At 43.3% G+C, this 15,862-nt stretch overlaps 1 protein-coding gene across 2 annotated transcripts in view; it reads left to right on the top strand.

Annotated features, from left to right (window-relative positions):
- ASTN1 (astrotactin 1) overlaps nucleotides 1-15,862 on the top strand; it is a 356,098-nt gene that overhangs the window by 107,080 nt on the left and 233,156 nt on the right. For both annotated transcript variants that reach the window (XM_068986030.1, XM_068986031.1), the window contains exon 2: nucleotides 14,924-15,111. In XM_068986030.1, the coding sequence (XP_068842131.1) occupies nucleotides 14,924-15,111 (188 nt within the window). The remainder of the gene's footprint in view (nucleotides 1-14,923; nucleotides 15,112-15,862) is intronic.

Genomic DNA, 15,862 nt, shown 5'->3' with positions numbered 1-15,862 from the left:
GAGATCTCTAGTCTTTCCCATTCTGATGTTTTCCTCTATTTCTTTGCATTGATCGCTGAGGAAGGCTTTCCCAGCTCTCTTTGTCATTCTTTGGAACTCTGCATTCAAATGGGTATATCTTTCCTTTTCACCTTTTCCTTTTGCTTCTCTTCTTTTCTTAGCAATTTTTAAGGCCTCCTCAGACAACCATTTTGCCTTTTTGCATATCTTTTTCTTGGGGATGATCTTGATCAGGGAATGTCTTAGAGGCTGAATGAAGCCTATTTCCTGTAGAAAAAAAAAGGGTGTCACTAAGGATTTTGTGTCCAGGAACACACAGGGTCAATTACTGAGTGTTTTGCCTTACAGCAAGCTCAGGGGATTTGTCTGAGCTTGGGCCATGGATAGCTTGGGCATCCATGGGCATGGATAGCTTGACATCATCTGTGAAAGCCCCAGTGGCCAGATCTTAAAGCAGACAGTGTAAGTGAGATTTCATCAGAGATATCTAAGGAATGTTCAGTTTTTTAAGGAGCATTAGAGACATATACAAGTATGACTTGGCCAAGTTCCTCACTGGAACTGAGCTGATTCTTAATGGTTTCTGGGCTTAAGAAGACATTTAAGCTTGTGACAGTTAAAGTTACACTTGGCTTAACTCTCCCAATGATTATTACTCAATTTTGGAATTTCTATGAATGACACTAACAACGAAAACAAAAAACGCAGTATTAATCATGACAATATTGATGTTGATGGGTATTCATTGTATGCCACATATTGCTAAGCACTTTACTTCTATTATCTTGAGTTGAGATGTGTAAACACTCTCTTCCAATAACACAAGAGACAACTCTACACGTGGACATCACCAGATAGTCTATACAAAATCAGATTGATTATATTCTTTGCAGCCAAAGATGGAGAAGCTCTATACAGTCAGCGAAAACAAGACAGGGAGCTGACTGTGGCTCAGATCATGAACTCCTTATTGCCAAATTCAGACTTAAATTGAAGAAAGTAGGAAGAACCACTAGGCCATTCAGGTATGACCTAAATCAAATCCCTTACAATTATACAGTGGAAGTGACAAACAGATTCAAGGGATTAGATCTGATAGACAGAGCACCTGAAGAACTATGGACACAGGTTTCTAACAGTGTACAGGAGGCAGTGATTAGAACCATCCCCAGAAAAAAGAAATGGAAAAAGGCAAACTGGTTGTTTGAGGCAGCCTTGCAAATAGCTGAGAAAAGAAGAGAAGTGCAAGGCAAAGAAGAAAAGGAAAGATACAGCCATCTGAATGCAGAGTTCCAAAGAATAGCAAAGAGAGATAAGAAAGCCTTCCTATGTGATCAGTGAAAACAGATAGAGGAAAAACATAGAATAGGAAAGACTAGAGATCTCTTCAAGAAAATTAGAGATACCAAGAGAACATTTTGTGCAAAGATGGGCACAATAAAGGACAGAAATATTATAGACCTAACAAAAGCAGAAGATATTAAGAAGAGGTGGCAAGAAAACACAGAATTATTCAAAAAAGATCTTCATGGCCCAGTTAGCCACAATGGTGTGATCACTCACATGGAGCCAGACATCCTGGAGTATGAGGTCAAGTGGGCCTTGGGAAGCATCACTACGAACAAAGCTCGTGGAGGTGATAGAATTCCAGCTGAGCTATTTCAAATCCTAAAAGATAATGCTGTGAAAGTGTTGCACTCAATATGCCAGCAAATTTGGAAAATTCAGCAGTGGCCACGGGACTGGAAAAGGTCAGTTTTCATTCCAATCCCAAAGAAAGGCAATGCCAAATAATGTTCAAACTACCACACAATTGCACTCATTCTCCAAGCTATGCTTCAACAGAACAGATAACTTCAAAAAGATGTTCAAGCTGGGTTTAGAAAAGGCAGAGGAACCAGATATCGAATTGCCAACATCTGTCGGAAAAGAAAGAAAAAGCAAGAGAATTCCAGAAAAACATCTACTTCTGCTTCATTAACTATGCTAAAGCCTTTGACTGGTGGATCACAACAAACTGGAAAATTCTTTTTTTTTTCCTTTTTTAATATAAATTTATCTATTTTAACTGGAGGCTAGTTACTTTACAATGTTGTATTGGTTTTGGCATACATCAACATGAATCTACCATGGGTGTACACGTGTTCCCCATCCTGAACCCCCCTCCCACCTTCCTCCCCATACCATCCCTCTGCGTCATCCCAGTGCACCAGCCCCGAGCATCCTGTATCATGCATCAAACCTGGACTGGTGATTCGTTTCACATATGATATTATACATGTTTCACTGCCATTCTCCCAAATCATCCCACCCTCGCCCTCTCCCACAGAGTCCAAAAGACTGTTCTATACATCTGTGTCTCTTTTGCTGTCTCACATACAGGGTTATCATTAGCAACTTTCTAAATTCCATATATATGCATTAGTATACTGTATTGGTGTTTTTCTTTCTGGCTTACTTCACTCTGTATAATAGACTCCAGTTTCATCCACCTCATTAGAACTGATTCAAATGTGTTCTTTTTAATGGCTGAGTAATACTCCATTGTGTATATGTACCACAGCTTTCTTATCCATTCATCTGCTGATGGACATCTAGGTTGCTTCCATGTCCTGGCTATTATAAACAGTGCTGCGATGAATATTGGGGTACACGTGTCTCTTTTAATTCTGGTTTTGTCGGTGTGTATGCCCAGCGGTGGGATTGCTGGGTCATAAGGCAGTTCTATTTCCAGGTTTTGAAGGACTCTCCACACTGTTCTCCATAGTGGCTGTACTAGTTTGCATTCCCACCAACAGTGTAAGAGGGTTCCCTTTTCTCCACACCCTCTCCAGCATTTATTGCTTGTAGACTTTTGGATCACAGCCATTCTGACTGGTGTGAAATGGTACCTCATTGTGGTTTTGATTTGCATTTCTCTGATAATGAGTGATGTTGAGCATTTTTTCATGTGCTTGTTAGCCATCTGTATGTCTTCTTTGGAGAAATGTCTATTTAGTTCTTTGGCCCATTTTTTGATTGGGTGGTTTATTTTTCTGGAATTGAGTTGTAAGAGTTGCTTGTATATTTTTGAGATTAATCATTTGTCAGTTGCTTCATTTGCTATTATTTCCTCCCATTCTGAAGGCTGTCTTTTCACCTTGCTTATAGTTTCCTTCTGGAAATTTCTTATAGAAATGGGAATACCAGACCACCTTATCTGCCTCCAGAGAAATTTGTATGCAGGTCAAGAACCAACAGTTAGAACCATACATGGAAGAACAGACTGGTTGAATATTGGGAAAGGAGTATGTCAAGGCTGTATATTCTCACACTGCTTATTTCACTTATATGCAGTACATCATGAGAAATGCTGGGCTGGATGAAGCACAATCTGGAATCAAGATTGCCAGGAGAAATATCAATAACTTCAGATAAGAGAAGTCACTCAGTCGTGTCCGACTCATTGCAACCCCATGGACTGTAGCGTACCAGGCTCCTCCCTCCATGGGATTCTCCAGGCAAGAGTACTGGAGTGGGTTGCCATTTCCTTCTCCAGGGGATCTTCCCGACCCAGGGATCGAAACCGGGTCTCCTGCATCCCAGGCAGATGCTTTAACCTCTGAGCCACCAGGGAAGCCCAATATGCAAATAACACCACCCTTATGGCAGAAAGTGAAGAGGAACTAAAGAGCCTCTTGATGAAAGTGAAAGAGGAGAGTGAAAAAGCTGGCTTGAAACTCAGCATTCAAAAAACTGAGATCATGGCATCTGATCCCATCACTTCATTGCAAATAAATGGGGAAACAATGGAAACAGTGACAGATTTTATTCTCTTAGGCTTCAAAATCACTGCAGATGGTAATTGCAGCCATGAAATTAAGACACTTGCTTCTTGGAAGAAAAACTGAAAAACCTAGACAGCATATTAAAAAGCAGAGACATTACTTTACCAACAAATGTTCGTCTTTTCAAAGCTATGGTTTTTCCAGTAGTCGTGGATGGATGTGAGAGATGGACTATAAAGAAAGCTGACTGCCAAAGAATTGATGCTTTAGAACTGTGGTGTTGGAAAAGACTCTTGAGAGTCCCTTGGACTGCAAGGAGATCCAACCAGTCTATCCTAAAGGAAATTAGTCCTGAATATTCATTGGAAGGACTGATGCTGAAACTGAAACTCCAGTACTTTGGCCACCTGATGCGAAGCTCTGACTTGTTAGAAAAGACCCTGGTGCTGGGAAAGTTGAAGGCAGGAGGAGAAGGGGATGACAGAGGATGAGATGGTTGGATGCCATCACCGACTTGATGCACATGAGTTTCAGCAAGCTCCAGGAGTTGGTGATGGACAGGGAAGCCTGGCGTACTGCAGTCAATGGGGTCGCAAAGAGTCGGACACGACTGAGCGACTGAACTGACTGAGAAGTGTAAAATGAGGGAATGGGGACTGAAGTAGTGGAAAAGAACCATAGCCTTGAAGCCAAAAGACATAGGAATTTTCCCCTCTAACTTTAGTATTTATAATTGGGTGAACTTGGTCAAGTAGGTTGACTTTTCTGGAGCTCCTTGTTTGTAAAATGGGAATATCAGTTCAGTTCAGTTCAGTCGCTCAGTCGTGTCCGACTCTTTGCGACCCCATGAATTGCAGCACGCCAGGCCTCCCTGTCCATCACCATCTCCCGGAGTTCACTCAGACTCACATCCATCGAGTCAGTGATGCCATCCAGTCATCTCATCCTCTGTTGTCCCCTTCTCCTCCTGCCCCCAGCATCAGAGTCTTTTCCAATGAGTCAACTCTTCGCATGAGGTGGCTAAAGTACTGGAGTTTCAGCTTCAGCATCATTCCTTCCAAAGAAATCCCAGGGCTGATCTCCTTCAGAATGGACTGGTTGAATCTCCTTGAAGTCCAAGGGACTCTCAAGAGTCTTCTCCAACACCACAGTTCAAAAGCATCAATTTTTCAGCACTCAGCCTTCTTCACAGTCCAATTCTCACATCCATACGTGACTCTTGGAAAAACAATAGCCTTGACTAGATGGCCCTTAGTTAGCAAAGTAATGTCTCTGCTTTTTAATATGCTATCTAGGTTGGTCATAACTTTTCTTCCAAGGAGTAAGTGTCTTTTAATTTCATGGCTGCAGTCACCATCTGCAGTGATTTTGGAGCCCCCCAAAATAAAGTCTGACACTGTTTCCACTCTTTCCCCATCTATTTCCCATGAAGTGACGGGACCAGATGCCATAATCTTCATTTTCTGAATGTTGAGCTTTAAGCCAACTTTTTCACTCTCCTCTTTCACTTTCATCAAGAGGCTTTTGAGTTTCTCTTCACTTTCTGCCATAAGGGTGGTGTCATCTGCATATCTGAGGTGATTGATATTTCTCCCGGCAATCTTGATTCCAGCTTGTGTTTCTTCCAGTCCAGCGTTTCTCAATATAAATACCCCCATTAAAGCATCGTTAAAGATTAAATTAGCTCATGAATGTTGAAAAGGCTTCTTTGCAGAGGCAGCTCGTAATAGGTACATCATTGCTTATTGAGTTGAATCACAGATGATAAGAACAGAAATACAAGGGTATGAAAACTAATTAGAAATGGAAATGAATGAAGACAGTTCAGGAGAAGCAGAGGGCTAGTCTCCTTATCTAAGTCATGTGCAGGTGATATTTTGTCATTATCATTCTCTTTTCCGATCCATTTTATAAGGTGAGAGCTAGTGAGGGAACGTCACTGTTTGAGATCAGAGAATTATAGCAAATACTAAACTCTTTGTCAATAAAAGACAGGAGTACAAGAGGGAGGACTGAGAGTGAACATAGCTCTCACTGGATCTACCAGACAGCTTCCTTGCAATCACCCTGTAACCAGTGTCCTGGTTTTCCCAAACCCATGTGTCCATATTGCTTTCAATGCCACACTACAGCCAAGTGGCCCCGCAGGACTTGCAAAGCTCAAATCAGAATTCCGATTGTGAGACTGCAGGCTTGAAAATGACTTATTCTCATTACAAAGTACAAAATGATCCATAAATATGTATTTTAATATTACAGAGTTTAAATATTATTACCCATCTTACTTGATGTCAGATTTTGTTAAATGTGTGCCGTTATCTCAATTTACAAAGGTCAGTCAGATGGCAGTGGAGAATAGAACTAGATATATTTAAAAATCTTTTACCCGTACATCTGTAGCCCAGATAACCCTGCCTTTTTCAAAGAATTTTGGGCTTTTTTTTCCCCTTTCAAATGAGACTTTAATGAGTATCATGTGGATAAACTCTTTGCAGAGGTTTGAAAAGATCCAGAGAAACAGTGTTGTAGGAACAAGCAAAGCATTTTGGATGAAATCATAAGCCATTTGAATGTCTCCTCATCTCTCTGGTTGTGTCAGAACCTTTCGGCCACTTTTTCCCCCCACAGGAATGTTTTCATCTTCATGGCTAGGTAAATAGACTGTTCGAAGAGTTGCTCAATTGCTATTCATGCCAGCACACAGTAGCACAGAGTGACCTACTTCCAGCAGCATCCATAGAAAGCTTCACTGCTTTCCATCAAGTCTGATTTACAAAACCACCCTCCACTTTCTGCAGCTTCTGCCCCCACCCACCCCCAGAGACAACATACTATATGAGTCCTTACTTCTCTTTCTCCCATCACTCCATCTTTCCATATCTGTTTATTTTAGTCCATTGTAAACCTCTCCAGAAAACAGAGAAGTGGATGGGTAAGCGGCTTTTAAGGAAGCTGACATTTCTGATTTTTAGAATATAGCTCTATAAAGGGCTATTGGTGAGGCTGCAGAGAGAGATCAGATGCAATTTTCTTATTTAGACTACGCTTGTCCACATAAACACAAAAAGTAAAAAGTCACTGGAGACCCTTTGTTGACATCTGTAGGCTAGATAATTCTTTCTTACTGGGGGGCCACTAATTAGAGTTCCCTCTAAGTCACTATCGTTCCCTATAGGTCCCTGTCTTGAGTTTCAATGTAACCAGTCTATAAACTGATAGGCTGGACTAAGCTGGAAGCATCCCAAAGCCCAAGAGGAAAGTCTGATTTGGAAAAACTTCCAGAGACATTTATCTAGTTGGCATGCAGAAATTTACTCAGGCTGCACCTGATTTGGGGTGTGACTAGAGCCAGTGTCATTGAATACCATGGTTAGAACTGGGAGGGGCTGGTCCTCAGAGACCTCCTAGTCTCATCATTTGAAGATGAGAAAAGTGGGCCCTGGGGAAATTACAGCAACCTGATTCTCCTGCATCCCCCACCCCCATCCCAATGCAAAGCTCTCTTTAACCTGCCATTCCATTTCTCATCACGGGATCATTAATGATTTGAGGCTGTCTTATTTTTGCCATTGAGAGCAAATGTCACCAAGCAGAGGAAATAGAAATTCAATTATCCCTCTCCTGGTCAGAAGTGGAAATTTCTATTCCAGATCTCAGAAAGTCAAAAAGATTCCAGTTACTTGAAAAAGGAACATCTTGTTCTTCTGTTGGGCGAGAGATTCTTAAATTTTAAGCCATTTTGCTGTGAAGCTTTTTGCTCATATAGTTGTGTGTGGGGGCAGAGGAGTGAGAATGAGATAATAAGCAGCAGCTCCATGGTCGACTGTGAGTTGAATAGAAGAACCACAAAGAGAGCTCCATTTCCAGTTGTGTTCTGGACATCTTTACAAAAGAATTACCTGGCTGTGTTATCTCTCACTTGATTGTTCACTTAGCCAGGCCTATGTAGGCACAAACTTCGGGCAAATCATTGGTGTTCCTGGCATCTGTGCTGGTGGATTTTTTTAGACCTAGTAGGGGACCTTATTGCATGTGGCTCTCTCTCTGGGATGTGGGATTGCATCACTTCAGAACTCCGTACCAGATGGTACCGGCGGCGAGAGATGTGGAGACCCAGCCAACTCAACCCCTGGGATATTGTTTCTCTGGCTGGTCTCCTGTCCGCGCGTCTCCTGACTTTGTCCTTTTTCTCTGCATCCCTCTCCTTTGCCTGATTTTCATCTGTCCCTTATCCTTCTTCACAGATGGCCGGGACACTCATGTCCTGCTCTCATTATGTTTATGGAACATGTTGGGGTCTTTAGAGGCTGCTGTTCCAGAAGCAATGAAGACTTGGGTCACGTTTGATACCAGAGTAAAGATTTACAGGATAATTAGTGATCCTCTGCTGTTATTAACCCCTGACCTTTAGCAGGTTATTTTCTTACAGAGGTGTTGAAAGTTACTGCCACTGTGAACAGTTTCAGTCTGAACACCATAATGAGACCATGTGGGAAACACAGACCTACCATTAATATCTTTCAAACTCTGAAGTGGGGGGTGGGGGCGATTAAAAGAAGAATGGAAGAAAAAGGTGTAATTCTATCACAGGCCTACCTTTGGTCTCCTTAATGTTAGTCGCTGATGGACAAGACCCACTCGTTATCCTTAGTTTGGGATAGTTATCTTATCACCACTAAAGTTCTGAGCTTAATCCTTGTGGCAGAGTAAAACTCCAGACGGCAGCTTAGATAACAGAGGTTGGACGGGTGGCTAGATTCTATTTTTAGAGATGTTCCCTTTCTCTTGTAATTCTTTCATAAAGAATATGAGGCTCTTCACAATACCACACTTAATAGAATTGAAAAAACAACCAAGCAAAACTAATAACCCATAGACACTCCCCCTCCAATCCCCTAATGGCAGGGAATTTCATGGTTGTGCATTTTATTTGTCTTCCAATTGATCCAGTCCTTTTCTAACTCTGCTCTGGGGAGCCCCTTCTGAAGCCATATTAGATTTGGTTTGGAGACAAGGTTTTTAAAATTAACAGTGAATTTAAAAATCCTGATCTAAGCAAAGTCTTCTAATAGTCATGGCCATCAGGGGGTATCACCCTTGATCTTGAAAGACTGCGGGATCAGTTCATCAGGTGCCCTTAACAAGGGGCTAAAATAGACAAGTTAATGCTTCCTTCTGGCTTGACCTCAACACCTGAGCCACCTCATTACTGCTCAGCTGGATTTAGCGTGAAATTCGGCCTTGCCAGGAGAGGGAAAGGGGACCCAGAATGCCAGGTCTGCTCTAAGCCACTCTTAAGTTATTCAGTGAATTAAAGGATCTTTGAGAATTTCCCAGGTCCAAATCCACATTTGACTTTAAATTGCCAGATTCTTTGAAAGAGGACATCATGCATCTGGTCCTCGATGAAGTTGTCCTTTGGGCAGATTCTGATACTCTGATGTGATGTGTCGTCTTAGCAGGTCAGTTCAGGGACTCTCAGCATGAAGCGATGCCTATAGAAGGACCAGGGATTTCTGCAGTGAGTTTTGGGTATCCTAAGCTAACCCCTCAGAAAGACAGTGTGGCAAGCTCACAGCACGCAGGCTAACATTAGAACAATGACTAAGGCCTATTTAAGAGTGAGTTCATCTTACTCTCCTCCTATCTGCCTTTGCCCATCCCAGGTTATTCTGTAGTATGACTTTCCTTGCCCAAGGTCCTGTCTTCCTGGTTCTCTATTGTGTGCAGAAGCTCCAAGGTTTCTTTCTTAGAATCTACATATCTATACCAGCCTGGATGAGAACCTTTCTCACCAACCTGAGGTCTAGTCTGAAGATGGATCTGGCCCCTAAAGTCTCTGATCACATCATCCCTAACGTGTCCACTGTGTGCTCAGAGAAAGGGGAGAGGGAGAGTGAGGTTAGACTGGAGAGAAGATTTGACATTGCTTGGGACATTGAAATCATTGTCTTTTAAGGTGCTCACCAGAAGCACACCCTTTGGATTTAGAATTATGGAGTGGCAACTTACAAAAGGATCTTAAAATTCATTGCCACAGCTCCTCTGTATACAGAGAAGAAAACCCAAAGCCTGGTGTCTCATTTAAGGTTCGCCCAGACCGAGGTCTCTTAGTATTGTGGTCTCTGTGGAATAGAGAATCAGCATTACAGTGGGACTGTGGCCGAGTCTCATCTGTCTGCTGCTCTTTCTGTAATCATGGCTTTATTCATCCTTCTGTTTAATAAAGCCATGGGTGACTTTACATTAGGGCTCAACTCCTTCAACTGGCGTTCACAACTTTTACAGTTGACCCCACTCTGGCTTTTCAGCCCCAGTCCTCCACTGCTGCCCTGCGTGTCTTCACTCTGCAGCATAACCAGACCTCCTGCAGCTCTGCAAGCGTGCATCACCTGCTGTTCTTTATACACACTGTTCTCTTCATCTCAAATTGCCTCCCAACACTTCTTCCCATTTTATCCCTTCCCAAGGGAACAGGCCCAGCCAAGTTCCACCCTCTCACCCAGCACTGCTGTTACTGTTTAGAGTAGCTATTCATGGCTCTGTCTTCAGTTTCTTACTAGACCAACGCCTCCTTGACAGTAGAAAACCTGTAGCACAGCTTGCTAAATGTGGAAAATGGAGCGGACTTTCCAGGTGGCTCAGTGGTAAAGAATCCGCCTGCCAGTGGAAGAGATGTGGGTTTCATTCCTGGATCAGGAAGATGCCCTGGAGGAGGAAATGGCAGCCCACTCCAGTATTCTTGCCTGGGAAATCCCATGGGCAGAGGAACCTGGCAGGTGACGGTCCATGGGGTCGTAGAGTCAGACATGGCTGAGCGACTAAACAACAATGACAGAGTGTTCTCCAAGGATCTTGGTTGAATACAAGAATAAATGGCATCCTGGTTTCTGTGTATTTCAGGTATTCAGAAATTCTGGAGGTGCTGAGATCCATAAGATTTATGGAGGGGAAGCTTGGAAGGACTGGAACGCTAAAAGTGAGGGCAGTCCTGCCTCTCTGGAGATCTCAGTGCCACAGTATGATAGATGGCCATGGTGGTACCTTGAGATGACAGTGCGGGCTCCTCTTGGCACTTGTTTTATTCAGTACACTGGCAAAGGCTCTGTTGGAGCCTCATCCACAGCCCTCAGGAGGCCTTGGACTAAAGTAACTATTTGATCACTTCCCATATTTGCTCTTTCAGAGTCCCAGGTCAGGTTTGCATTGGTCAAGCAATTTCTGAGCATTTATTATTCTTGAGCCATTTTGCTGACATCCAGACCAATGCGATTACACTGGTGTTCCAAGCCTCTGATCTCAGCCCCGCTGTGATGAAATTCACAAGACATTTACTGTCCCTGTGTGTTTTTTCTTTGGTTAACCCAGGCCAGATAGAGCATAAGTAAATAACTTCCTGGTTTAGCATTTTAGCTCTCCCATGCCAGATGTTGCCAGGAGAGGTGGGAAAAAGCCAAGGAGGAACCTATCATTCTGTAATTATGTTTAATCTAAAAAATGACAGCCACCTTCACTGACAGGTATGGTAACTTCCTTCTTTCGCCCATTGCCCTCTATGATGGTTCTGGTCTGGACAGAAACAGAATATAATTTTCCAAAGGAATTTGGCATCAACTACTCATAGATAGGTTCAGAGGGCTGAACTGGAAGCCAAGGGTAGAGATTCTGTGTTCTCAGCCCACCTCTCCGTATACCCACTGCACCATCACCCCTAGAATTTTGAAGCAGAACTCCTTCCTTCTCAAAAACAGTCTTGGCTGCCTCTGGGTGCAGGGTTTCTTCTGGGGGTGATGAAAAGTTTCTGGATTAGAGTGGTGATGGTTGCACAACTTTGTGAATATGCTAAAACCCACTGAATTGTATATATTTGAGAGGGTGAATTTTATGGTTTGTCAATTATATTTCAATTGTAAAATAACTCATGGAATACCAAGACTTTGTGCAAAGAATTAAAGTACTACAGCACAAAAACTCCTAAAAGACCCCATGGACTTTAAACTCAATTGCTTCCTCCTTTATGCATGTTCGAAGGTCATGTTGTCTGATATGTGTGTTGGAGGTTGAGGGGATCTGATAGAAGTTCCTTCATCTGTCTTAGTCCCTGTTCTGTGTCAGGCTAGGGTGACTTTGGTCTGGGTATTTACTTGCCTTTGCTTCCACAGTTAAAACAGAGCTAATGAGCCTGACCTCCTTGATGAAGGTCTCCAGGGAGATAAAAAAAGGGCTTTAGAGGTATCAGGTGCTGGATTCCTCTTAAATAGTTACAGGAAAGGCTAAAGAGGCACCCGGCATGTGCAGAATAAATTCCAAGGTGGGTTAGAGCAAGTGCAGGCAAGAGGCTGAATGTGTGTTGCTCTAGATGATTTAATTAGGCCATTAAGTGCTCTATTAGGAGCTGTTGCTGCTTGTAATTTTTTAATTTAAACTTTTTATTTCATATTGGAGTAGAGCTCATTAACAATGTTGTGATAGTTTCAGGTGCATCACAAAGCGACTCAGCCATACGTATACAGGTATCTATTCTCCCGCAAACTCCCTCCCCATCCAGACTGCCACATAACATTGAACAGATTTCTCTGTGCTATGCAGTAGGACCTTGTTGGTTATCCATTTAAAATACAGCAGTGTGTTCATGTCCGTCCCTGCCTGTGACTTTTATGTCTGTGGTGAGGAGGAGATAGAGTTTGGTTTCTACCGCAGCTGCAGGAAACAGACCTGGGAGGGGGAAGGGTGTCTCCCAGGAGAAGTCTTTCAGGGCTTTGATGTGGAGGCTTGATGCGTGGTTAGAAAGTGTAAGTGCTGGGGAGTGGGGTTTGTGATTGCAGGGCTTGTGATGAAGCATGGTGTGGTAGCCACAGGTCGACCCAGGTGCCCATGGAGGTGTGGCCAGGGGTTTCTGTTTACCTGGAAATCTTAAACAACCCTTAGAGGAAGGGTGGATTTGGGAAGCCCGCGTCACTTCCTCACTTAACAAATGGAGCTGTGCCTGGGGGAAGGCAGGGCTGGGCTTCAGGGCACGTTCCATTCTCACACCCTCTGCCCACTGCCGTGTCCTCGATGCTTGTGCCGGTCACTTCGAGAGCACAGACTCTGACCAGCCCAACAGGGCAACTGGGTCCTTCAGATAATTATGGAGAGAGGCTGAGAATGAAGGGGCCTCTGAGCACCCTGTCTTTGCTACACCCTCACCCTCCTGCACGCTTCTAAGTTTATTCTCCTCTCTGGTCTGTAGGATGGTAGGATGAACTGGAGCAGCAGTCCCCAACCTCTTTGGCACCAGGGACCAGTTTCGTGGAAGACACTTTTTCCATGGATGGGGTGGGGGGGCCCAAATAGAGGGGTGGGGAGGGGATGATTCAGGTGCAATGTGAGCAATGGGGAGTGATGAGGAGCGGCAGATGAAGCTTTGCTCCCTTGCGTACCGCTCGCCTCCTGCAGTGCAGACCGGTGCCGGCCCATGGCCCCAGGGGTGTGAACCCCTGAGCCAGAGAATCATCGCAGTGTCTTTTAGAGACAGGCTGATGACCTGTGGATCTGAATCCCCCTCACTTAATTTCCCTGAGAAGACCAGCCAATATTCCTTCTCTTTCTTCTCCGTATTCTCCTATCAGTGTCTGAATGTCCATTCCCCACATCTCTGTCTACTTAACAAAGTCCACTCTTCAAGGCCCAACACCATAACATCTTTTGGCAAGTCTGCTCTCCTTCCATCGTCCACCCTCTGTCCAAGCAAGGTTACTCTTTCCTTCTTCTGTCTCCACAAAGCTTTTATGCATGTGGTGTAACAGAACACATTCCCTCACAGTGGGTTGCTTTGGAGAACTTGTCGAGGATTTCATTCAGTTTGGTCTCTGGGTGCCTAGAGCAGTGCCAGTGCTTATGGAGCACATATCCAGTGCAGGTAGGTTAAATAAATTAAAGAATAAATATATAAGTAAATAAGTACAGCAGAACATCATTTGTACACTCCCACAAATAGTGAAAGATATTTATAAACTCGATAAATGTTTAAAATTGCTTTCCTCTTTATGATTGTGCTACTTGATGAAAATACTCTTCTAAATGGATCTTATTAAATCATTTTTATGTATATTGAATTTTTTGGTCAAAGGTGATACATTTTGGGAGAAGAAGCCATGCCTTTCAAAAAAAATGAAAATTTTAAAGCAATGCTTTGCCAAGTATGTTCAGCAGAATATTAGCTTTCGAGGGTGATAGTAGTTGTTAAGGGGAAAAAAAAATGGTGTTAGGGACAAGTGAAACTCAAGAATGCTGGGTTAATCAGGTTCTTTCTATAGTGGGATGTCTCAAAACTTTGATACAATACGGCTTAGGAATATTAGAGAAAGGGACATATAGCAGTATACTTCTGCAGCATAGCCGAGCTCCTATCGTGCATAACAGGTTTGTGTATATTGGTATTCATTGTTGATGTTATTTCAGTGCCTGCATCTAGAGCTCAGAAAGAAGATGAGCACTTAAGTCTGTGATAAGGGCCCACTTCTTCATCATCCTCTCATGTACATCATCTTTGTTCTGCAAAAATGAAGAGAAAAATTAAAGGGAATTAAAACATTACCTGCCAAAAGCCAGTATCAGACATCTCCAGTGGACTAAGCAGCGAACGATGGTGGTTTTAGAAATGACCTCCCAGCTCCAGTTGCTCTGCAGTACCCTCCCAGGACTCTTCCATAAGTGCCAATTACTAACTCTCTCCTTGGTAGAGTCACTGGTGTCTAAGAGTAATTGCTAGGGAACTCACACTTTCAAATTTACAAGAGGCAAACAACCTTCTGTTTACCTCAGTGGGTCATCAGGGTATTCAAACTGTGCTGAGTAAAGGATGCTGTTGATCATAGAAGTATGGTGAAAAACTTGAATTTTTACCTTTGTATTTTTCTCAGTGGGCGGGAGCCTGGGCCATTAGCTTATGGTGCAAAGACTGATGGGGGATTAATTCTGTTCTTCTCAGGGCCTCTTCCCCTCCTTAAGATTTGGGGCAGCAGTAAGCCTGACTCAACTGTAGTTAGAAACCCTTTGTTGTCTTCAGCTGACATTGACTAATTCAGAGGCAGTGTCTTAAAAGAAGATGAAACTCTAGATGTGGACTGGCCCACTTGGAATTCTGACCTGTGCCTTTGGTGTCTGTGCTCTAGAGATCTCAGGCAACACGGAGGACATCCCTCTGGTGCGCTGGAGGCAGCAGTGGCTGGAGAATGGCACTTTACTTTTTCACATCCACCACCAGGATGGCGCCCCAAGCCTCCCTGGGCAAGATCCAACCGAAGAACCGCAGCATGAGTCAGCAGAAGAGGAGCTGAGAATCCTGCACATCTCAGTCATGGTAAGAGCAGCGCAACCATAGCCTCTCAGCCTATACTACCTTGACCTTAAGAATGTGGGTGCCGCAGCCCTGGAGGATCCATCTCCACAGTCTCATCATCGATCTTGTTCATAAGCTGATTTCTCATTTATGGGAAATGTCTCCACCTGTGGTGTAAGTAAAAATTGCAGTTATTTCCACGGCACCACTCCCTGACGGTTCTCTAGGAACATGCCTAGATAGGGAGTAACTGTTACAAATCAGAGACAACCTCAGATGGGTGCATTGGATTGTCTTAGAAAGGGATTATTCAGTTAGATCGGAATATCTTCTAATAGTTTCTCCATGCATGTTTGCTGAGTGACTGGATTGCCCAGTCTGCTTGCTGCTACCGAGGCATCTTCTCCCAGCTGGGAGAAAGTTGGTCCTGGCTTCCCATCCTCTTACAGTAAAGGACATGCCAATAAATAGAGCCTTGCCTCTCCCACTAGTCCAGCTCGGAAACCTCCCGTCAGCATCCCTTCTGAAAATTAGAGAATTTTCTCTAACATTCTATATTTTAGAGTCTCACTCGACAGACATTAAGTGCTACAGTGACAGGCATGGGTTTTGTTTGATATTGTTTTGTTCACTGGTATATCTTTAATACCTGGAATAATGCATTCACAGAGTACTAAATAATTATTTGTGGAATAAATGAATGTGTTTCCCAGTAGAAACGAAAAATGCCTGACTCACTCAATATTTTTATTAGTAAAATCGATACATCACC

The sequence above is a fragment of the Capricornis sumatraensis genome, chromosome 14 (assembly GCF_032405125.1).
Source record: "Capricornis sumatraensis isolate serow.1 chromosome 14, serow.2, whole genome shotgun sequence".
In the NCBI taxonomy this organism is placed as follows: Eukaryota; Metazoa; Chordata; class Mammalia; order Artiodactyla; family Bovidae; genus Capricornis; species Capricornis sumatraensis.
This window is presented reverse-complemented; position numbering and strand designations above follow the sequence as displayed.